The sequence below is a fragment of the Alligator mississippiensis genome, chromosome 1 (genome assembly GCF_030867095.1).
Source record: "Alligator mississippiensis isolate rAllMis1 chromosome 1, rAllMis1, whole genome shotgun sequence".
Classification (NCBI taxonomy): Eukaryota; Metazoa; Chordata; order Crocodylia; family Alligatoridae; genus Alligator; species Alligator mississippiensis.
Genome location: NC_081824.1, coordinates 190,745,179 through 190,768,412, shown reverse-complemented (window position 1 = coordinate 190,768,412; position 23,234 = coordinate 190,745,179). Strand labels below are relative to the sequence as shown.

The following is a 23,234-nucleotide window of genomic DNA, read 5'->3' as shown; positions in this document are numbered from 1 at the left end:
ATACTTCTACATATTCCCCCTTCCCCCTCTCAGTACACTGTGAAACTAATCTGTGGCATCAAGCAGGACTTTACTACTTTGGTGTAAGCTCTGTAAAATCATCTAGCGGGGAAAAAAGCAAGCTATGGTATCTTGTAAATTAGTCTAGAGTGTGTAGATTCTGTTATATTGAATCATTTAAATGTAAGCAGAAATTCAACTATGTTTTGGTGCAGAAACAAGTCATTGTAATATTCTGCAACATAAGACAATTTCACACATCCTGGTAACATTTCTTATCAGAAAGCAGTCTGCATAATAACATTTAGATTTGCCTCCAAGGCTAATTTTTAAAACTTGGTTAGGAACAGTTGACATGCTGCCTAACATTTACAGCAAGACTCTGACTACAGGCCATTGTGTATAGAAAATGGAATCTCTGATACTTACAGCCAATCATCATCATAGCAACAGCAAAGATCTTCTCTCCATCTGTAGTTGGAGCAATATTCCCAAATCCAACACTGGTGAGGCTAGTCATTGTGAAGTACAACGAGGAAATATAAACAGAATCCTTGCTCGGCCCTCCTTCCCATTTTCCAAATGACACGTTGAATCGGTAAGGCGTTCCTATGGAATCCCCTAGCTGGTAAAGCCAGCTTTCCGTTCGGATTGTGTTTGTATCCTCATTAATAACTTCGTAATCTCCTATGCTGTACCAAATGCAGGCCAACCAGTGAGCTGCAAGACCAAAAACGCACACCAGCAGAACCAAGACTGCTGCTCCATATTCAATGTAATGATCCAACTTCCGAGCCACACGACCCAGCCGAAGTAGTCTGACTACTTTAAGTGAGCTGAACAAGCTACTGATTCCCTAGAAGAATAAAGCACAGTGGGCTATTAGAATTCATCATTAAATTATTTAATGTTTTACCCAATATTAGTCATCATCTGGGCTTGCAAAGAAAGGGTTTTAGCTTGACAATGATGCCTGCTCATCAGATGGCATCTGCAAAAGAACACTATTATGAATTTTAAGAAGTTCAGTGGCCTGTTACCAAGGTACACACAAACTTTCATCTGTGTTGTTTCACTTACATGCAGATGCCATGGGGTTGCTCTTAGAATTTCTCATGTCAATGGACATTTTGCAGGACAGCTGATCAATCTAGACATAAAAGGGGGCTTGTGTGAATACAATCTGATTTGCAAGCCCAGTTTGGTGTAGGCATTGACCCTCAGGATTTAGTAGCAAGTTTAAATGCTCATTGACTGTATGGCCCAATAAAAACAAATAGAACAAACAACTTTTTTATAATAACAAGTCATTTTGAATTCCTCAAGTTTCATAGTGCTTTTCTAAAAATTTTACTGGAGCCTGAATACCTGTGAGGATTCAAAATAAGGCTGGTTTGGAGTTTCTCACATTAGCACTCAAGGTACCTCTAATCACTAAGCTCTTTTTAAAAACTGAGTAATTGTTCTTCATGACATCTTTGCAGTTGACATGGTAAGTATTATTGCATTGGAACTCATGGTCTTCAATGAAGGCAGAACTGGGCCAACCCCCACAACTTGTATTGCTTTAGTGGCATATACTATCACCCAACTTTACAGCATAGCATGCCGAAAAGGATTCAAGAAGAAAATTAAAAATCCACACATTGAGGGGGACCAATATATCTGAAAGTTTTTTTACAGAAATTGTCTCCTATTAAAAAGGGGTTTTGGTGAGTTATGCTTTTGTTTTTTGTTGTTGTTAAGCAAAAAGCTAAGATCAAATTATAAGCAGCTTCTGTTTTAATGAGTAATTCTGGAAATGCATAATTACATACTTCTGGTCATAATGTTTAAATGAAAGTTTGTTAAGTCATGCTTGAATATCATTGGCTTCAATTTTTTAGTTTAGGCTTGTTTAATGCAGTGGAAAATGTGATTTAGTTAATAATATGTTGTACATATTAACATATGTTTTCGGTGACTGGAGCAATGCATTTTCCCTTTATTTCATGAATCTGTCATAATCGCATTTACTTGTTCCTAGAAGATGTATGTCATTTGTTACTGTTGGATGCTTTAGCGACAGAAGCCAACCTCAAGAGACTCTTGTTAATTCTGTTCAAATAAACATGTTCAGAGGGGAGAGGGGGAAATGGTGTTTCTCTAAAACAGAATAATTTTTAGAGAAAAGCAATAGTAGCCCAAGGGGACAAGTTTCCTTCATATTTACTAACAACCACCATGAAAGATGAAAATCCACATGAGTGCAGTGTCTTTTCACCTTATGGACACATTAGCTTCTTTCTTAATTTGTGTCATATTATTCTCTACTTCACTAACACCAAGCCTATGCTTGAAGTGCAAAGTTTTAAGTGTGTACAAGGCATATAAGACCTAATTAAAAAAAGAAAAGAAAAGAAGAGCTAGCAGTTGCCAATACAGTATCAAAAAGGCAATACACACTAATAGGTGAATAACTGCACACATGCAAACCCAAAGAGTTATTTGCAAACCCTTTTCCTTATTCTGAAGATTTAAACACCTGTCTGAAAGTGTACAGATGGGCTTTGACTGTCAAAGACATTTAAAAGGGGGTGAGACATAGTCCTTTGTTTTCAATTTTATTCCCCCCCAAAAAAGTGCAGTTACAACTGGTCAGATTTGAACTCCTAGCTACCTTAAATGCAACTGTAAGCAAACAGACGCTTAGATTCTACCACATTTTCCTGCCATTTGATTCAGATCCAAAACAGTTTGTTCAAATTAACCCACAAATAAGTGCTTATCTGCATGACACAACACAGAACTGTGCAGAGACAACCAAAGATGCCTCAATTGCCTTGGTACTAGAATTACTAGATCAGGTTGCAGAAGCAGTCTAGGCACATTAGCCTGGGTGGGATACTGTGCTAAACAGTCCAAATGAAAAGACAGGTGTATTACTCTGGGTTAAGTGCCTCACTAGAAGAGCTTACAACCTCTGACATCTATGTAGGTACATGTAGCCTACATAACTACATGTAGCCTACATGTAGTTAAATAAGGCTTCAGCATGGTGATACTATATATAGTTGTGGTTGGGACAGAAGTTCCCAAGAAGCTCCTGTCCCAGGAAGAGTTTCAAGATTTTGAACTTTAGCTTTGTTGCTAGTTAAATTCCAGAGAGCGATTTTTTGTTTAAGACAGACTGAACCATCCTTCCCCTGCCCCCCCTTCACGTTCTTATACATGTTCTTATATTTAAAAGGTGAGTCTAAATCAAAATGAGAAGTCAGAACATTTTCTTCCAAGTGTCCAAAAGAAATAAACAGCATTGTTGGGACATTTCTGTTGAAAGAAATTTCAAACGAAATACATTTTCACACAAAGCATTTGCTTCTGACGAATCTGCATTCTCTGAAGGAAATCCTGTCAAGGTTCTTCTTATGAGTTCTAGCTTCTGTCAAAGGCTTTGTACCAACATCAGCAATCTTCGGAGCAGTGGAAGAGAAAAACAGTAGTTATTAGCACTGCTGGTGCACCTAGCCACCCTAAGCATAGACCTCTGTGCTAGCTGCTGTACAAATGCATAACCATTGTTGTTGTTCATGTGGGAGTGACACTTTATCATTCAAAATTAAATAGATTGTAAGTCACTAAAAACAGAGGTCCAGTTGAACAACAGAATCATTTTAATTTGCAAATTATTTTCACATGAACTATAGTGAAAGAGTAAAGATATTTAACACATTAGGACAGCTAAATCAAAGATGACCAATATGTCATATTTATACAGTCGCAGTCTACTTTTCAGTGTTACATAGCTAAAGAAGCGATAATACACTTCACGTTGATTTTAAAATGTTATATGCTTGGAAACCATGTTGGCCTGGCTTTACTCCCACTAGTTTCAATAGTACACAGGAGCCCTTTTCAAAATGTTGCCTGTCATGTACAAGAGCTAAGCTAGAGGGGAATAGATAAGGAAACCAGAAAGCAAGCCACTAAAAGGATTTTAAAAAATCAAGCTGGATAATACACCACACAGTAGGTCACATTCATCACTGGCCTAAATAGGGAAACACTGATTAAAACCAGTGATACTCCTTTTCTTTACATTTGATTTTGGATTTAGTTACTGCCTGGTTCTAGATGCATGCAATATCAGGATAATCCTGACTGCAGGTGGTAGTTAGAATTTTTCTCTTTCCAGTTATCTGTAATCACAACCATTCCTACAGGTTAGAGTAGAGAGAGCAGCCAAGATAACATTATATGCACAAGCTGTAGTTAAATATCTATACCCTCTGGTTACTGACAGGACTCACAGTAAGGGAAAAATTGGACACCTTGCATCCATGAAATTTGTTTTGTGTACTCTGATTCTAGTTTATCAACATCCAGTTTATTCTAGTTAACAAGACAGGCAGGATAACAGAACTAGAAAAAAAGAACAAAACAAGAATACATGAAAAAGGATAGATTTAATACAGATTAAAGGCTGACAGGTTCAAGAATAAAGGTGCATACATTCATTAAAAATTAATCCTAAGAGTATGACATAGGGATAAAGAAAATCTATTAATAACCTGATACTTTGTTACCTTTCATACTACCATCTAAGAAGTCGTACCTAAATTAATGTATCCAGTTGCCTTTGATTCAATTATACTAGCGCATAGCAGTCACCTCCAGAAGTTTTCTTCATTTTTAATGCACACAAACATCCAAGATCGATCTGGTGTCAGAGCTACTTTTGATATATAGTACCAGTAAGGTGGCCACTAATGCATCCCCAGAATACAGGACAGACCTTTGGTGAGGAGTGGGCACCCTCAGCCAGTCAGTGATGAGGGGCAGGGTCACTGCCTCAGCCAATCAGCAGTAAGGGGTGGAGGGGTCAATGGGCCCCTTGGCCAATCAACAGCAAGAGGTTGGGCCACCACCTCCCTCTCTCCCTGACTGGCTCAGAACCCCTCTCCTCCTGGTTGTGCACCAGCCTACCTCTAGGCACAGCCAACAAAATCACAAGGACAAATGATTGACATGTATTTCCACCAATTAACTGAGGAGCAGGATGTTTTGCTTTCTGTTCTTCATTCAAAAATGGCCAGGGGACAAAGGATTTAAAAACAGGATAGTCCAGTATAAAATAAGTCCAATAGCCACCCTAAGTACCAGACCTTCTTAAATTGTAAATAGTCCTTTGAAGGTTACTGCTTAGAAGGGAAGACTAGAATTAGTTGCTGTGTTTTCTTCATTTTGGAGTGTTTTTATTGATCTGAAGCAGATCAGATGGCAAAGGATATTCAAGTAGTTAAAGGGTTGCTTTATGGCCTATTGCATATTGAAGCTCACCAGAACCCGAGCCTAGACATCTTTCAGAAGTGCTGTAAGAACTTCTCTTTGGGCAGGCACTTACTAGACAAAACAAGGATGGGATGTTGTTTTCAGGGCGGGGGGGGGGGGGGGCTGTCTCTTTATCTTGATGGTCTAGATCCCGTTTAAGTTGTTTTGGCACCCCCACCTTACACCATGTTGTGTATGCGTAATGTGAATATAATGTGTGTAACAGCAGGTGGAACCACAGGGCAGTCTGCAGAGCTGTGATGTCTATTCTTAATGTGAAGCATCTCCCCAGGAGGAAATGTCAACAATATTTGGTTAAGGCCACCAAAATAAGCAATTCCTTTCTTATAGTTGCATGCTGGCACTCAGCTATTTTAAGGGTCAGCTTGCATAGGCTAGTACCTTTTCCTGGCCTCCTTCAACTCGTGGCAAAACAGCTCCAATGCCAATATCGGTTGCATCAGTGTCCAACAAGAAGAGTAACTGAGGATTGGGATATGCTAAGATAAGGGATGACATCAACCGCTGCTTTAGCTCTATAAAGACATCTTGACATTCCTTGGTCCACATGAACTTCACCTTATCAGACAGCTTATGCAAGGGTCTTGCAATGGTAGCAGAATCTGCCAGAAACCTTCTATAATAGGAGGCTAAACCCAAGAAGTTGTGCAGTTCTGTTACATTTTGAGGTACTGGCCAGGCCTTTATAGCCTCCAACTTCTCTGGATCTGAGCCTATCCCCTCCATGGAGATCACGTCCCAAAAAGCTCACTTCCCTGCAGAAAAGCTGACATTTGGCAGATTTAATGTTTAAGTGGGCTTCCTTCAGCTTCTTAAACAGTGCTTTCAGTTTCTGCAAGTGCTCCTGAAAGGTTTTGCCTATCACAATGATATCATCCAGATACACTAGGCAGGATGTCCCTTGCAAATCCACTAATACAATATCCATCTGTCTCTGAAATGTACTGGGAATATTATATAAACCAAAAGGCATAACATTAAATTTAAAAAAAAATCCCTTCTTAGTGCAGAAATCTGTCTTAGCTCTGTCCTCTGGGTGCACTTCTACTTGCAGTACCTACTAGCCAGATCAAGGGTGGAGAACCATCGAGATTTGGCCAGGAGGTCTAGTACGTCATCAATTCAAGGGAAGGGGTAGGCATCCTTAACAGTAACATCATACAGTCTATGATAAATCACACATAAATCACATCTTTCAGACCTGCATACCTCCCCATTTTTTCTCCAACACCACAGGGGCAGCCCATGGATTGAAAGACAGCCTGATGATGCCTCTTTCCTCCATCTCTTGCTGATGCTGATCAAACTCCCTACTGGAAATGGATGGCTACTCTTCTATGCCTCTGTTTGACAGGTCTGGCATTGCCAATATTAAACTGATGCTTTGTTAAGCCTGTATGCCCTAGGTCCTGGTCTCCAAGGCTGAGTACATCTGCATACTTCAAAAGAACTACTTGCACTGCCCCTACTTGATCAGGCTCAAGGCCATGATGACTTAACTTGAACTTGCATTCCAATTTTCCTGCATTCCAGTGAAGGTTACTGCCTGGCTCTAAGACTCTGGCTCTTGTCTGACCTCAGTACTCTTACAGCAATCAACCACTCTGATGCAGGGTCCTCCTGCAGGACAGCCACGCCCATCTCAAACATCCCAGTTACAGTGCCCTGATATGTGACCTGTGATTCTGTTAATGTGATACCAACACACACTGGAATTTCATTCCTGTGGCTCTTACCCATTGCATTTCCCACTAGGAATCCCAATTCATCAATGAACTTATCTCCTCTTTTTCAAGGCATCACCTCTTCAGTTTGCCAGTGATCATCATTTCACTTCTAGGAGGTACAGCTACCCCTCACTTAACATCGTAGTTACATTCTTGAAAAATGCAACTTTAAGCAAAACAATGTTAAATGAATCCAGTTACGTCACAGTAGTTACCTACTAGCAGGAGGCATTCAAACAATGTTATAACCGAACACTGAGCAACTTTAAATGAACGTGTTCCCTAATAGATCAGCGACGTAATAACGAAACAACTTTAACTGAGACGATGTTAAGTGAGGAGTACGTGCATTGTTAGATTTTTCTCCACTACCACTTTGCATGCTCTCACTTGCCTATCCGTGGTATACAAGGGGAAATGCCTCTCCAGAAAGGAATATGAACAATCTGCAAAATTCATAGTGACCTGATAATTTTTTGGGAACTCAGTGCCTAACAAGGCATCTTGACTGACATTCTTTGCTACATGGCAGCTGTAGACCTTGAAGTTGATGGCTGTACTTCACTATCCCAGAATTGGAAGTGATTCTCTATTGGCTACTGTCATGACCCAAAGGTCTGATTTTTTTTGTGTGCTTCGGCACTAAGAATTATCCCCGTGGGTATACAGCTTCGTTGCACGGAGGAGTTCTGCTGCGCAGAGAACCTGCGTGCAGGGAAGTGTTCCCGCCACTTTGCAGCGATCTTTGCAGGGTGCATTTCCTTTGCAGCACAGAAATGCACGGTGCAAAGGTTTCCCGCTCGTCGTATGCAAATTCGCGTCCAGCAATTGGCTAGTTCTAAATTATTCATACGTGGCGGCTAGCAATTGGCCTGCTAGCCGTATAAGAGGCTTGAGCAGTTTCCGCCCAAGCCGAAGAGGACTCCGTATCCATCTCGTGGGGACTCTGGGTGTGCGCGGCAGGGTAATAGAAACCCTGTGTGTCGCTCAGAGGGGTTTGGCAGCCTGATCCACCGCCCACCTCTTCCCGTCTTCGAACGGAGCCTACTATAAGACGTAACGACGAGTTTAATGCGCGCTTGTCCTGGACATCCGGAGTTTGTCTGCGTGGAGCCTAGCAACCTCCACGTGATTGTTCGTGTTCTGTCTGCATGGAGCCTTGCAACCTCCACGTGTGTTCATGTTTTTTGTTGTAACCACAACTCAAGCAAGTTCTCAGCCTACACCACGACCATCTCGGTGTAAGTAAAATAATCTTAAAATCAACCATTACGTGTCTGTGCCTAATTCTAGCTCGGCGCCCGCCCTCTCCGATCCGGCCTGCCCGGGCTGCTGGCCACAGCCTACGTGCAGAGCAACGTAAGTGACCCGGGGTCAGACCCGGCATGCACATGGCAACGAGGATGGGATCGGGATCACCGCGACCCATGATGGGATCGGGATCACCGCGGCACATGCCGATGGGATCAGGAGAGGGCTCGCTAGAGTTAGAATTAGTTGAGAACTGCCCTTGGAGAAGTGGGAGACGCAGCGTAGCAAGCATTGGAGAACTGGAGGCACACCTCGCGTACCACCAGGCGGGCGGAACGGGCTGGAGATGTGTCCATGGACACCTTTCGTTACGGGGAGAAGAGGGAACTGCAGAAGTCGGAGCCCTGGAAGGGAAAGAGATATATCTTCACCCCGCGGCGTTCGGGTGTATCATGGGTGATGAGCGGGTCCTGTATAGGCCCCTCAAAGCTGTGACCCTTGCCGAAGTCGATCAGGCGAGCGCAGTAAGCCCGACCCCCACCCGGGAGTGTGTCTGTTGCTCACGGTGTGCCCGAGAGATGGGAGAGACGATGCCAATCGGCTGGTTTTCCCCGTGTATGGTGGTGCCTAGACTGAGGGGTCGTGAGCGTCCGTCCAAGCTCCGTGAAGACCCAGAGACGGAGGATCGCGCCGTAGATGAGAGAGTGGTCCTACGGTATGACAAGGGGGGAAAGCTGAACACAGCCTTTCAAACTATGGCTGATTTAATGACTGAAACTTTAAGTTTAAAGACCCAGCTGCATATGGCCGTTCGAGCGGTCGGAGAGGCGGCTGGGAAAAGGGATCTTGAAAAGCCCCAACAAGATGGCGCCGAGCAGAGGGAAGACCGCGTGGAGGAGCCGGAAGTGAGGGATGGAGCTTCGGGAGAGCCCGCGAGGGTTCGGCCAGTAACTCCGCCCAGCGACGCAGTGTCGGTTCCGCCGACCACGCCCCTCTGCCGAAGGGAGGGGGAGTCAAGTGGAGGAGTGCATCCGCCCCTCCCGCCTGAGACAGCAACGACTCCCACTGTAACAATGACTGCAGCTCCGGCAGAAACAGCAACAGCAACGACAACTCGCGAAAAAATTGATCAGCCTGCAGTATCAAGCAGCCCAGTCATCAGTCCGCAGAATGCAGTTCAAGCTACCACCTATTACGCTCGTTCCAGAGCCAAACTGCAGAATTTGTGTAGGGAATCCAGGATACGATCCGACGAAACTCTGGCTGTGTGGTTGGGACGTCTGGTCATGGAACTTGGGTCCGACCTCCTGGACCAGGAAGAAGCAAGCTTCTTGGTGAGACAAGCTTCGTGGAGTAGGGGACATGTCACCGACATCGACATGGTGGCGTTTAGCGTCCACTGGCCTATTCCGATTCCAGCGCTTGTGGCAGGAGTGATTGAACAGAAGGCCCACACATGGCATGACAACCAACCAGAGCACACCGGCGCAGAACAGCTTGTACTGGCTATTATCGGAGTTTCGTACTGCACCTGGAACCCAAGAGAATGCACGTTGGGACTAACACCGCTCCAACGAATGCGACCGTGGCCTCATCGTCACCTGCGAGACCCTGGAACCGTTCCAGTGACTCTCGACAGCATAGATAGTTGCCTTAAAGTTTACGGGCAAAGAAACATCGTGGTTCTGCGAATTGTGCTGAACCCACTGGTCGATCATCCTGTGAGTAGTCTCCTTCATCAGTTGTCAAGATTGCGTGTCCTAATGGAGCCAAGACTATCCAGTGATCGGGAGTGTCAACGCCCGACTGAGGCTCAGAACACGAAACACCGCGAATCCGAGCGTCCAGTATTACACCAGAGAACACAGGAGGAGAGATATATGTTTGGATACCTCCTGCAGCATTCTGGACTTAATAAGAGACAGCTTCAGATTTTAGGAGACGCGGGACAATGGCAGCTAGCCTACGAATTAGGTTTTCATTATCTAGAAGAAGGCGACGATGACTCATCGATGATTTCGTCCAGTTGCTGAGTCAGAAAAGAGAAGAGAGCTGTCCAGTATAAAATCGTGTTTATGTATGTGTATTTAATAGTACTGATAAGTTTAATTGACTGCATTATCGTGCGGTCCAGTGTGATTTTATAGATAGTATTGAATAACCATTTTAAGAGAGTTCTTTTACAGATCTGGGATTTGGAGTGCGTGGTGGAGAGAGGCCCCGAGAGGGACAACATCACCGAAAGGAACAAAGGCCTGACGCGCGATTCCACCATGACGCCCACTGAAGTCATGATCGTTCAGTTTTTTGTTATGAATGTGATTTTATGTATATGTGTGTGTGCCGGCTATTATTTGATTCGATCCCTTGAGGACGAACTTTTATTGTTGACTGATTTTGTTTTTGCTCGTTTAGTTTCGCGAACCATTGACAGAGCTATGAATAACCCGGATGATAGGTTTGAAGTATAATTCTATTGTGCCTTCGGCAAGGGGGGATGTCATGACCCAAAGGTCTGATTTTTTTTGTGTGTGCTTCGGCACTAAGAATTATCCCCGTGGGTATACAGCTTCGTTGCACGGAGGAGTTCTGCTGCGCAGAGAACCCACGTGCAGGGAAGTGTTCCCGCCACTTTGCAGCGATCTTTGCAGGGTGCATTTCCTTTGCAGCACAGAAATGCACAGTGCAAAGGTTTCCCGCTCGTCGTATGCAAATTCGCGTCCCGCAATTGGCTAGCTCTAAATTATTCATACGTGGCGGCTAGCGATTGGCCTGCTAGCCATATAAGAGGCTTGAGCAGTTTCCGCCCAAGCCGAAGAGGACTCCGCATCCATCTCGTGGGGACTCTGGGTGTGCGCGGCAGGGTAATAGAAACCCTGTGTGTCGCTCAGAGGAGTTTGGCGGCCTGATCCACCGCCCACCTCTTCCCGTCTTCGAACGGAGCCTACTATAAGACGTAACGACGAGTTTAATGCGTGCTTGTCCTGGACATCCGGAGTTTGTCGTGTTCTGTCTGCGTGGAGCCTTGCAACCTCCACGTGTGTTCGTGTTTTTTGTTGTAACTGCAACTCAAGCAAGTTCTCAGCCTACACCACGACCATCTCGGTGTAAGTAAAATAATCTTAAAATCAACCGTTACGTGTCTGTGCCTAATTCTAGCTCGGCGCCCGCCCTCTCCGATCCGGCCTGCCTGGGCTGCTGGCCACAGCCCGCGTGCAGAGCGACGTAAGCAACCCGGGGTCAGACCCGGCGCGCACAGCTACCTTGACCACTAACCTACATGGTTGAAGGCTTCTTTCTGTCTCTGCTCCCATACCCAACTATTTGGGCACCTGAATCTAGGAGGAACTGGCAAGGAACTTCTCCTGGCTTTCCCTTCAGGCAGTATCTCAACTGTGTGACACCAACAATCACCACCTTGTGCTGCAGGTCTCTGTGCCTGCCAGCAGTGGATGGGCCCCTCTCCACTGCCCACCTCAGTTTTCCTGACCTGAATGCCCCTTCTCTCTGCGCATTCCCTCCAGAAGTGATCACAGCTGCCACAGTGCCAGCATCCATCAGCATTTTCCTGACAACACCTCAGCTGCTGTAGTTAAGGAGGATCTCCCCTTGCATGTCTACTCTGGAACTGGCTTTCCATACTCTTGTTGAGCTGGTCCAGTTCACCTCAGATCTCTCTCAATGTCTCCATCACTGTTTGCAAGGCTGATGACTCTGGGGTTGGAGTGTTTGTTCCTGACTTCTCCTCCTTGGCATGCACAAGCATCCTTGCCTCAATGCCTTGGATATCTAGAACCTCCACTTTTTTTCACCACTTCCATCTCTAGATTTATGGCATCATCCAGGCTATGGGGCCTCCCCAACTGAAGCTGGATCCACTTCTCCCTACTAAAGGCATTGCTGATGAACAGATCACAGGCCAGCAGGTCCTGTATCTCTGGGCTGACTTGTGAGAAGGCCTTTACAGCTTATCATCTAAGGACAATGCTAAATTTTTGCACCAACTCTACTGAAGTCTTTTTATGATTAAAAGAGCTGCATGGTCCCAGTCAGGACCCGTACCTGGTTCCAAAGCATTCCTAAGGACCCCTGTCAGGTTCTTACAATCTTGTTTGGCTTCACTGCTGAACCCACAGTAGACCTCCCTGGCCTCCCCTGTGAACAAGAGGCTCAGGAATTTAGTGTAGTAGCCTCATTCCACCAATTTAACTCAGCTGCCATTTCAAATTGTTCATTCGGTCACCCCATTTTTGTTGCTCCCCAATATAGGGCACTGAATTAAATACAGGCCTTGAGACGCTAGATGTGGTATGTGTGTTTTCCCCTCCCAGTGCGGGTACCACCTCCTCTGTGGTACTCATCTTCTCTGAACAAATGCTCACAAAACAAGTAAAACCTATACAAGCACTGCAGCAGTTTGCCCTGTGCCTTATGGCTTGTGACCACCAATCCCCATTTGCCTGACTTGTAGCATGGGCCCCCTTCAGAATCCCACTACCAGCAATTTGTTCCAACCCTGCAGCCTCAGAACGTAGCACAAGAAGCAAAGGGGACTTTCTACTTTTATACAAAAAATCATAAGGGTTGGGGTTACAAACCAACAGGCCAAAGGGAGGGAACAGTTAAAAGGTAAAGAAACATCAGCACTATGGCGACATATACACAGCACTTTAAATTCCACCCCCCCACCCCTCCCCCACCCAAAGATGTCCCTAAATAAGCCTTTAGCCCCTAGGCAGACAAGGTTCTTTGGGTAAATCTGATGTATTTTATTAGATCAACTCAAATAGTTGGAAAAATTCTTCTTTGCAAGCTTTCAGGTATAAAAAACCTTTGTCAGGCAGAGGAAGCATCTGCAGTTGGTGTGTGCTCTTCCTGGATGAAATGAATAGTAAAGAAGCCAGAGGCTGGTATGCATGCAAGAAAGGCAGTCAGTGAAACTGTAAATTAGAGCCCTCAAACAGCAGCCTGCAGCTGCCCCAGGTTTGCATCCAGCTCCTTCAGTCCACATTCCTGGCTGACCAAGCCAGTGAGATCTCCAGTTCCACTCCTTTGTGCAGGGCTGACCAAGTCCCATATGCATGCCGCTCTCTCTTCCCCTTATTCCAGTCTCAAGCTTCTTCTTCCTTTTTCCCTTGCCCCCCAGCCCCTGAGGGTTTCTGGGAGTTGCAGTCCAAATGAACAAACATCATAGCTCTGCATCCTGCCCTGGTTCCACTGTAGCAGAAAGCCCCCTTTTCCTCTTGCCTGCATTTGCTCTCCCCTCTTTGGATATGTTTCTCTTTTTCTACCTTTTCTTCCTTCCTCTTTCTTTCACTTTAAGATAAGGAATTGTGTCTTAAAATTTGTGTGTGTGCATTTTGTATCTCCCTTTGTATTTTGGTATTTTTATCTATTTTGTGCCATGGCATTTGTATCTTATATCTTATACTCCTCACCTTTCAACTAAATGCGTTTAGTTTCATAAGTAAGTTATACATTGTAACAATGTTAACAAGGGCAGGAATCAAACTGCCCTTCCCTGTATCAGGCTGGCCCCTGAAAGAGTGAGTGAATCAGTGATTGAATGTGTAACATGGTAGCAGGCAGCAATTAACACCTGGGAAACTGCAGATCAACCAACTGAAGAACTCAATAGAAGACAATGTAACAACCAGGAAATCTCTAAACATCACTGATCAAGGGCTAGAAGCCCTGGCCTGAGTTAATCAACGCCGGGGACCAACTTTTGGGCTGAATATCTCCAGATCAACCGCTCCCAGAGCCCTATTCAAAATTCATCAACGGACTCCCAAACCTGCACATACATGCGGACGGCCCCTGGGGCTGACAGATGCCATCCAGCAGCCACAGAGGGGGGAAGTCCCACGAGGGTCAACGACCCCTGGATTGGGCAAACCTGAAAACTGGGGAGTCACCAAAGTCTGCCAAGGACAGATAAAAAGCAGTGAAAAGTGACCCTCAGTGCCGCCCTCTTGATCTCCAAATTGACCAGCACCCGACCTGTCCAGCCAGAAGGACCAGCCAGCGACCCCCTTCTGGAAGATAACACCACGCTGAAAGAAGCCTCAACGACAGACTCCAGCACTTGCAGGATAGGTATACCTGACTCTTGTAGCTTGCTACTGTGTATGTGCGTGTGGAAGGACCAGCCCCAAGGTTTATGATTTAACTCATTACAGTGTTTCAATCCGCCTAATAAACCAGAATTTTAAGGATCCCAAGTTGGACATTTGTAGCCAACACTACCTGCTGTTACACACGTGTGAAAGCTCTCCCCCCATCCTAGCTGTGCTGCACTGCACCATTTGCAAACACTCCCCCTGCTGTGCTGCACTGAACTGCACCATACACAGATAATGCCCCTACACAGTGCAGCATGTAGAGAGGAACTGGATAGCATTCCAGTAACAGGACCTAAACCTGAGCCCCAATTCAAGTTTCACTCTCCCAATGAGAATTCACCTGAGCAAGAATCTCAGAATTTGGGCTGATAAAAGGGTAAAAGTGGGACTGTAAAAGAGACAAACAATTTGTAGAGGAATCCAGTTTAAAGCACCCCAATGGAAATTCGGTTGCTTCCACTAGAATCCTTCAATTTGTTTTGAGAAGTTGCTGCTGGTTGACTTAGTTAGACGCCTTGACCTGTTGCTTTGTCCCCAGGCATACTAAACCAAGTAAAAAACTAGCGAACCATGTTATTGCTTTGACTTGAGATCCTTAGGCAGTAGCAGCTTCTTCTCATATAGCACTTTATCATGCCAAGGTGTTTTAGCATGTTCCAGAAAAAGGTACATATTAGCTTAATGACATAACCAGCAAAGGCAGGATACAAAAGGAATAAGAACTACATTTTCAGTGACACAACAGCAGCTTCCCTATACTGACTGTGTATTCCATGAGGAATGTATAAAATATCTGGAAGCACCATCACACAAAAAGAACAAGCTCTCAGATCACACAGGACCACACCCCTTTCCCCCAACCCTTCCTATGCTTAAAACAATCTGTCACCATTCTGACATTTTATGCAATCCAGATATTTTCTCTGTGCCTTGGTTATGCTATATGTAATCAGGGTACTGTGGTAAAGCCTGAATACATTGAAATTGGGCTAGGAATTGTTTTTTGTTCACCCAGTTTAGCCACACACCCAGAAAATCGTTCATTTCTTCACCACAGTCATCAAGAAAACTGGTAGCATAACTTGGGAGGGGTGAGCAGGGCACCAGCCTGAGGCACTGACTTAATGAGGGTACCAGAATGGGAATCCAACCAAAGGATTCTGTGCCATGGCAATAGTAGAGCCCTACACCCCTAGTGTTGCAGCAGCAGCTGAGTGACCCACCACCATGCTACTGCTGTAGCAACAACAACCACAGCAGGCAGATCATGTCACAGCAGCGGCAGCAGCCAGAGACATTTGCGAGTCCCCAGAGCAGGTAAGACTTATGTCCCCCTTCCCTGCTCCAGCTGGGTTTGCCTAGGACACAAACCCTGCTAGTTATGCCTCTGAAGAAATCACATCCAAAGTAACATTTGTTATTTCTTAAATAGGAAGGAACTAGATAGAACAGATAGAGTAGTGAATTAGGAACCTGTTTATACACTATTGTAGATAACTTCCAGCTTCCTTATGAGCTTTGGGTTGTGTTTAGTCTTTTGCAGCTATCTTTGAAAGTTAGCAGCATTCCTTTTCCAATCTCATACAAAATCTCTTCTTACCTGGCTTCTGTTAGGACTCATTCTATACATCATGGTTTTCATCACCATTTACTCCCTTATCTTGTTAAAAAAGAAAATAAAAAAACCCTGAGGTGATGCACTAATGCTCCTATAACTCCATGAAAGCCAACTGCCTTTAAAATGAGAGATTATTCAACTAATAAGGCCTAAATGAATATATTGCCAGCTCTGTAAAACAGTAATTTTGCAATTACCTGTTCAGCAATGCATTCAGTTTTTCATTCTCAACTTGCTGTTTAGGTTTCAGGCTACACTATGCTTATGTATGCTAAGTATTTTAACTTACTTCTATTATTCTTGGATTGTGTTTTTCTGTTGTTTCTTCATTATTGTAAATACCTTGCTTGAAACCTAGGTCTGTTGCCTGAATGCTAGAGACTTTTCTCTAATTCTTCTAATATGATCTTTCAGTATGCATATCTGCCACCTCAAGTAACAAAACTGATGGCTGAATCTCAATTTAGCTAATGCTAGCCGACAACTGATCACAATGAGACATTCTAGAACAGTATATTGCAGAGATTTACATGGTGGTGACATGACTGGATTCCATTCCTGCCTTTAGATTTCATTTGGACAGTATCACATTACTAGGTTTACAAGTCATTTTCCAGCCTAATTTACAGCATTATGGACCAAAATTCTTACTGGACAAAAAAAAAATAGCATGAAATTGTTCATCTTACCACTGTAAAGATATGCTTGAGTGTGGCTTTTGCATTCAAGCTCTTATACTACACTGGTCTTAACAAACATCAAGGGATCTCTTTTAAGTCACATATTTCCATTTTAGTTAACTGTGGTAATTGAACATCATACCCAAATATGCATTTGACAAAGTAGTCACCTATGGAAGCTTATGCCTCTCTGAACCACTTAGTCTGCCACTTGGCCTGCCTTCTACATAAATATGTAGTTTTTTGGTGTGGAGAAATGAATACTCTCAGATGATACTTAATTTCAAATCTCAAAAAAGATTAAAACTACAGCTTTTAAAAGGTGGAGGAAATTTCAGTCCAATGCCTCATTCTTGGTAAACTACATTCAATACACTGTACCATTTGTTCCAGGTCTAAGCCTAATACCATGTTGATTCAGTAGTCAATGGAAGATGCCCATTATTTGAAGTTCCTTTCCAGATAAAGGAAGGGCTTTTTTTTAATTTTATATATTTTTTACTGTATAAAAGTAGCTTCTCAGCATGGAAAAGCCTGGAGAAAAGTTCTTGAATGTTCATTCTATGTGGGAGAAACTTGAAACACATACTTTCTTTTTTGGACTCTGTCACTTTGTTAATACTGGGAAGCAGTCTGAGAAGCATGAATTGTTACAGTGCTTGAGCACAGGACTTGAAGGTAGCAAATCCAGGGTGAAGTTACAGGTTACACCTAGCAGCGTTGAAGTTAGAACCTGGTGTGAGCAGTCACACATTTAATACCATTTCTTGCCTGCACTGCTCTGATTTACCACTAGAGGGCTGGTGAACAGGGGAATGGCTAGGAGCCAGGACACCTGGGCTCTATGACCCTGCTCTGGGTGGGGAGGGCCTGGGAGCAGTGCATCCCAGGATGCTGAAGGACTGCAAATTGCTTGTTTTATCTCTGTGGAGCAGACTGAAGTTACCTTAACATAGGCTAGATAGCACAGCCCAGAGTTAACCCTCACCTGAAGTAGCATAGCTTTGAGATGCTCAGAGGGCACTTACCCTGAGTTAACAGACTTTAACATGAAGACACTCATATTTTAAGTGCACTTAGTATGATCTAAGTCAATGGTTCTCAAACTTTTTGTACCGGGACCCATTTGTGAAGATTGATGGCTTGTCCCCACCCATACCCCCATGGCCCTGCTGATGCCTAATCCCACTCCCAACCTGCAGCCCCCTGCCCTCACCAGCCCTGCCAGAAGGGGCCCCCAGCTGCCCCCCAACCCACTTGGGATGGAGCACAAGCAGCAAGTGCTGCCCCCAGCCCCCGAGCAGTGAGTGCGGGCCCCTGCATGTATGGGCACCAGCCCCATGCCGCTGGCCCAGGCATGCAGCTCCCCACCGAAGGACTGCCCCAGCGCCCTTCCCTCACTGAAGGGCCAGGCACCTTCTCCTCCCCCCTTCCCCCCCACCTGCTTCCCCTGCCCTGCCACAGACCTGCACCCAGAAATCTTCCCCAGCGCCAGCGGGCACACATACACACATACCCACCCTCCAGACAGTCCCCTCCATCCCCTGCTCCCCATACACTTACCTGTGTCCAGTGGCTGAGGCTGCTCCCATGACCCGGCCTCGCTGTACGCCCGCTGCCTCCAATCATCCCAAGCAGCCCCTTGCAGGCTGGAATACTGCCAGCCTGCAAGGGGAAACCCATGCTTTTGCCTGTTTTTCTGGGACTTGCTTGTGACCCTTTCAAATATTCGTGTGACCCACTTCTGGATCACAACCCACCAGCTGAGTAACAGTTGTCTAATCACGTTCTTGATTCTGTGACCTTGGGCAAAGCACTAACTTCTTTCCCTCTCTCCTCTAACTCTAAATGTGGCTAGTAAGACTGGCCTGCCTCTCAGGGATTTCATACCAACTGATGGCTGAAGAATACTTTAGGGACAACAGGTTCTAAGTACAGCTTGGTGGGAAATAGAATTACAACTTCAGGAAAATATTCTGTGATTTCAAAATTGTAGCTCTGTTCAAATTGGGAACAGAAGTCAGACTTTTGAAACAGCCTACAAAACATTTTCAAAATATTTTTGTTTCATTACTTAAATCCCTTTATATCTCACAGGTCAATCAACATTTTATGTTATGATATGAGATTTAATATGAAATAAAAAATTGGTTCCAAATTTAAAAAATGAAAAGTTCCATTCCAACAAGGTCCAAGCAGAGTGTTCCAAGCTTATTAAACCATCTTATTTCTTCTTTTTCCCTAAAAAAAAGTCAGTTTGGTCAAAAAATTTCAGTCAGCTCTGATTATAAATTTTGTCATAATTTAATAATCGTTTGGTGGACCACTGTCCTCCTCCAAATTAAAGGAATGTGACGATATCTTCTATGCTGGGGCATGGAAAGATAAATTAATACTAAAAATATTTTATCCAAAAAAAGTTATTAGGAATAAACCAGTATTTATTTATGTTGTCTGGCTTTATTAGTAGTAGGCAAAATCTAACACTATTATCCACCGCCAATCTTGTTGTTTTGTGTGTCTTGGTGCCACTCATGATGCCACAGGCTGTCCCTAGATTTATACATTTCAAAGTCAGAAGAGATGATAAGCTCATTTAATTTGATCTCTCATGTAACACGTTCTATAAAATTTTACCCAGTGACCCTTTCTTTATCATTCTAGTGCTGTGGGGGTCACAAGGACATCAGAGAATAAAGCTGCACAAATTCCAGAGTGTAAAAAATATCAGTAGTTTACTTATAACAAAAAAAAACTAAATATAAAGAAAAAATGAGACAGCACCTTTCACACTTCTCTCTCAATGTATAATTAACACACACTTTGTAGAAAACTAAAACACCTGAATACACCAAATGCTTTTACTGCTTATATGTCCATGGAAACCTGATCTTTCTCCTTAGTGTTCCTACATAAGAAGATTGAAGAGATAACTGACTTGCAGTTCCATAAACTACTGAAGAGAGAACCAGTCAGTTTGCAGAACGGTATCCACTAAGATTCTCTTTCCCATTAGAACCAGATGTCAAACCTTGTACAAAGGAGTCCCTCAAGTATGTCACATGATTTATGGTAGCTTTAAGAACAAATTGACTTGTCAAGTTAGCTCTTCACTGACACCCATCTTTCTGTACAAAGAATGATCAAAGAGACAGAAGGATTACTTAGTTTTCACCTACTGTGATGTTCCTGTACAATGAGCAGCAAAATCAGTATTGTTCTGTCTTGATGAAATCACCATAAGGATACGATGAAGAACCAAAATTTACAGAATTTACCTCATTTTATCATTAGTATTGAAACCATTATCAAGTCCTTCTAGCTATAATATATTTTTATTTATTTATTTATTTATTTATTTTTAATAAAAAGAGTTGATCGTCAAGCTAACCCACCCCCCAACTCCTCAAAATTTCCAATGTAAAAACTATTTCTTCAAAGCAGCCAGAGCTCTCCAGACCCTGGAGCTTTAGATTGCAGAGTTGCTCTGTAAAACTGAAGTAACACAGTGTCAAATCGAAGTCTAAGTCAACAAATCTAAGGAAACTGGAGTTGGTGTAAGATACATGGTACCGAAAGTACATGAAACAGGTGTGAACTACACTAGTTAAGACTCTCTAAGGTAGGCCTGTTCAGCTTTTGAGGGGCTGGGGGCCACAGGCACACATGCTGTGTGAATCGCAGCCTACGCTCCGCCAACACATACTGCATCACCTCCACACCCTGCCAGCACATACTGCAACACCACCGCCCACAGCCCCCATGCCATAGGCAACCCCCTCACTGCACCACGATAACACTCTTACATTGTAGGCAGCTGGGGCCTCCCATGCTGCACCACACCACACTGCACAGGCCCCTCGCCCTGACCCCCACTAAGACACCAGTGCCCCCATGCTTTTCAGGGTCCTGATTTCCCCAAAGGACAAAAGCTGCAGGTTATCTCATCCCTGCAAGCCATGCCATCCCATCCCCAGGGCTGGAGGCCAGAAAGTGAAAGCCAGAGGAGGGAGAGGAAGCTTGGAGACTCCAGTGGAAGCAACGGAAGAGTTATATGGGGGGCATGGTGCCCAGATCAGGAATCCAAGGGCACAGGTTAACCTCTTGAGGGCTGCATGCAGCCCACAGACCATCAGTTGGACAGTTGAACAGCTTGCTCTAAGGCCTTGAACACAATGTTCATTTGTAGTGCTACAAAGTGCAAAACTAGAGTGCTGGAGCAGAAGGAAGTCATTTCAAACGCATGCTTTCCAGCTAATGGACCATACAGGACTGCTCTTTAGTTCCCCCCTGCCAACTCCAGGGGAGTCCATCTCAACAGGCTCAGTGACAGGCCCACCATATCAGCTCTTGTCACTGTGACAATGGCTAATGGGGCTAGCTACAAACCACCCATGGCAGCAATGGCTGACTGGGTGGCAGGGGGCTGTGCTTGACAACTATGGCTGCCTTGCTCTGCTGAATAGTTCAGCCAGGTATCAGTAGCTCCTCCTTGGAGGGGGGTGGAGAACAGAGCACCCTGTGAGGCTAGGAGCCTGAGATTCCCACCCTCCCTCCAGGAGCACTACATGTAAGTGTGTGTACACTACATGTAGTGCTACAAAGAAATTCCTGTTTGAAACAGGAGCTTTTCGTGGTGGATCTATCATCTTTATAATATTACAAATGGTGTGCATGCATGGACACTCGCTTTTTGTAGCACTGTAAGGACACACATGGTGCTACAAAAGTAGCATGTGTCCAAGGCCTTATAGATTCTCAGACTCCCCAGGTGTGACCCATTTTTCCTCCTTAATGAAACAAGCTATATTTTTCTCTCTTTTCTGAAGTAGTTCATAGTTCCAAGACAGCACATATGGGGCTAGATATTCAGAAAATCAGTGTAGCAGGATCCAAAGCTGATGTAAAAATTGTCATAGAGCCATGGATCTTAATGGATGTGACATGTACCTCAAGTGCGAATCTGCACTGATGAATCTACTATGATTTACAGCATCTGAAGAGTGGCCCTTAAGTAATATTCAGCAGTAAAACAGCAGAATAAACAAGGGACAGTAAAGAGTCAAGTCAAATATCTGAACTAACTAGGACCAAAACCTATACATAAAACCAAATTTTTCAGTTAATGAAATACATGTTAAACAAACATTACATACCAAGTTCTTTCATGCCAAGTTCTTTAGGTCTGTGGATCATTTCAACTTTTTTCCCCAATCATTCTTTAAGTCATCTACTCTAATTTGTACTGCACAGCATGGTGGTTGGCACAATGCAGCCTGTCTTTACAGAAGAAAGCAGATCCTGTATTTTCTTTACTTGAATATGATAGTGAGAATAACCAGAAATAACACCGTGATACTTGTTTGATTAGGGAAACTGATGAAGAGCCACAGTGACAGGACAAATCAGTTGTTTGTCATCTAACCAACAACATTAAGCCTAAGAAGCTGAAGAAATGCTCAAAGTGCCCCAATAGTAATCTCTTTATAAAGTTATCACTGGAAGGGACCATATCTCTGTATACCATTTCAAGGGCAGTGTGATGGCCTGTAGCACAGACATTCACATTAGTGTATGTTCTGCGCATCACCCTGGAAGAATCAGAAGATTACCAAGGTCCCTCTAGGAGAATCAGTAACAATATGTTCTGGGAATGTGAAGAAAGTTCACTAAAATTGTTTGGTGTGCTGGGTACTGTGTCTACTTCTCACTTTTTAAAATTTAAACACTATTATTGTTCGCATATAAATTCCAGCTGTTGACTACCTAAAGCAATTAAAGGTCTAGCTAGCAGTACTATGATTATCTACAAGAGCAAAAATGTCAGATCCCTGCAGAGTAGTCTACAGGGCTGGGGAAATCTCTGACAAACAAATATTTAAGGACAGGATTTCTATGGGTTATTTTTGGGTGATTTCACTTGTGGTATTTCAGTCTAAAGCATGATATAAAACAAAAACATCTCCAGGGAATTAAAAATCAAATAATGTTACATTTGCTTCACTGCCCTCAATAGTTTGCCTACCTATCCCCAAGTCAAAATGGATCTAATGAGATGAATAATGATTTATTCCCAGAGCCTGTTGATTGCATCAATACAGGAAATAGAATGATTTTGTGCTGTTATCCAGCTATGTCACTAGACAATGCTTTAAAGAATATCTTGATTTGGAAGGGAGGTGGGGCAGGGATGGTCAGAAATCACACTTTATACTGAAGTTGTATTTAAAGGGTTAATAAAAGTTAGATATTCATAATGGTTATAAGTATGTTGAAGGCATGCATACTATGTGCCATGGATAGTTATAAATACCACTAGAAGGTTTTAAACAACCTTTTGGACTAGTAACTGATTAACCAATTATTTAAACATCCATTAATTATGTATTAATCCCATGTAAAATGAAACTTAAATGTTACCAAAAATATTTTTTGTGCATTCTAATCTAAATGGTTATAACTGTAAAGGCATTTTACTAGGGGCTACATGTTGTGGCTTTAA

The 23,234-nt window shown here is 43.7% G+C and overlaps 1 protein-coding gene across 1 annotated transcript in view; it reads right to left on the bottom strand.

The window, feature by feature from the left end:
- Positions 1-1,646: 1,646 nt before the first annotated feature.
- The window catches only part of LOC102565928 (potassium voltage-gated channel subfamily H member 1), a 92,286-nt gene continuing 70,698 nt past the window's right edge, over positions 1,647-23,234 (bottom strand). Inside the window, exon 7 of the mRNA XM_059718163.1 lies at positions 1,647-3,452. Coding sequence (XP_059574146.1) covers positions 3,342-3,452 — 111 coding nt within the window. The 3' untranslated portion in view covers positions 1,647-3,341. The remainder of the gene's footprint in view (positions 3,453-23,234) is intronic.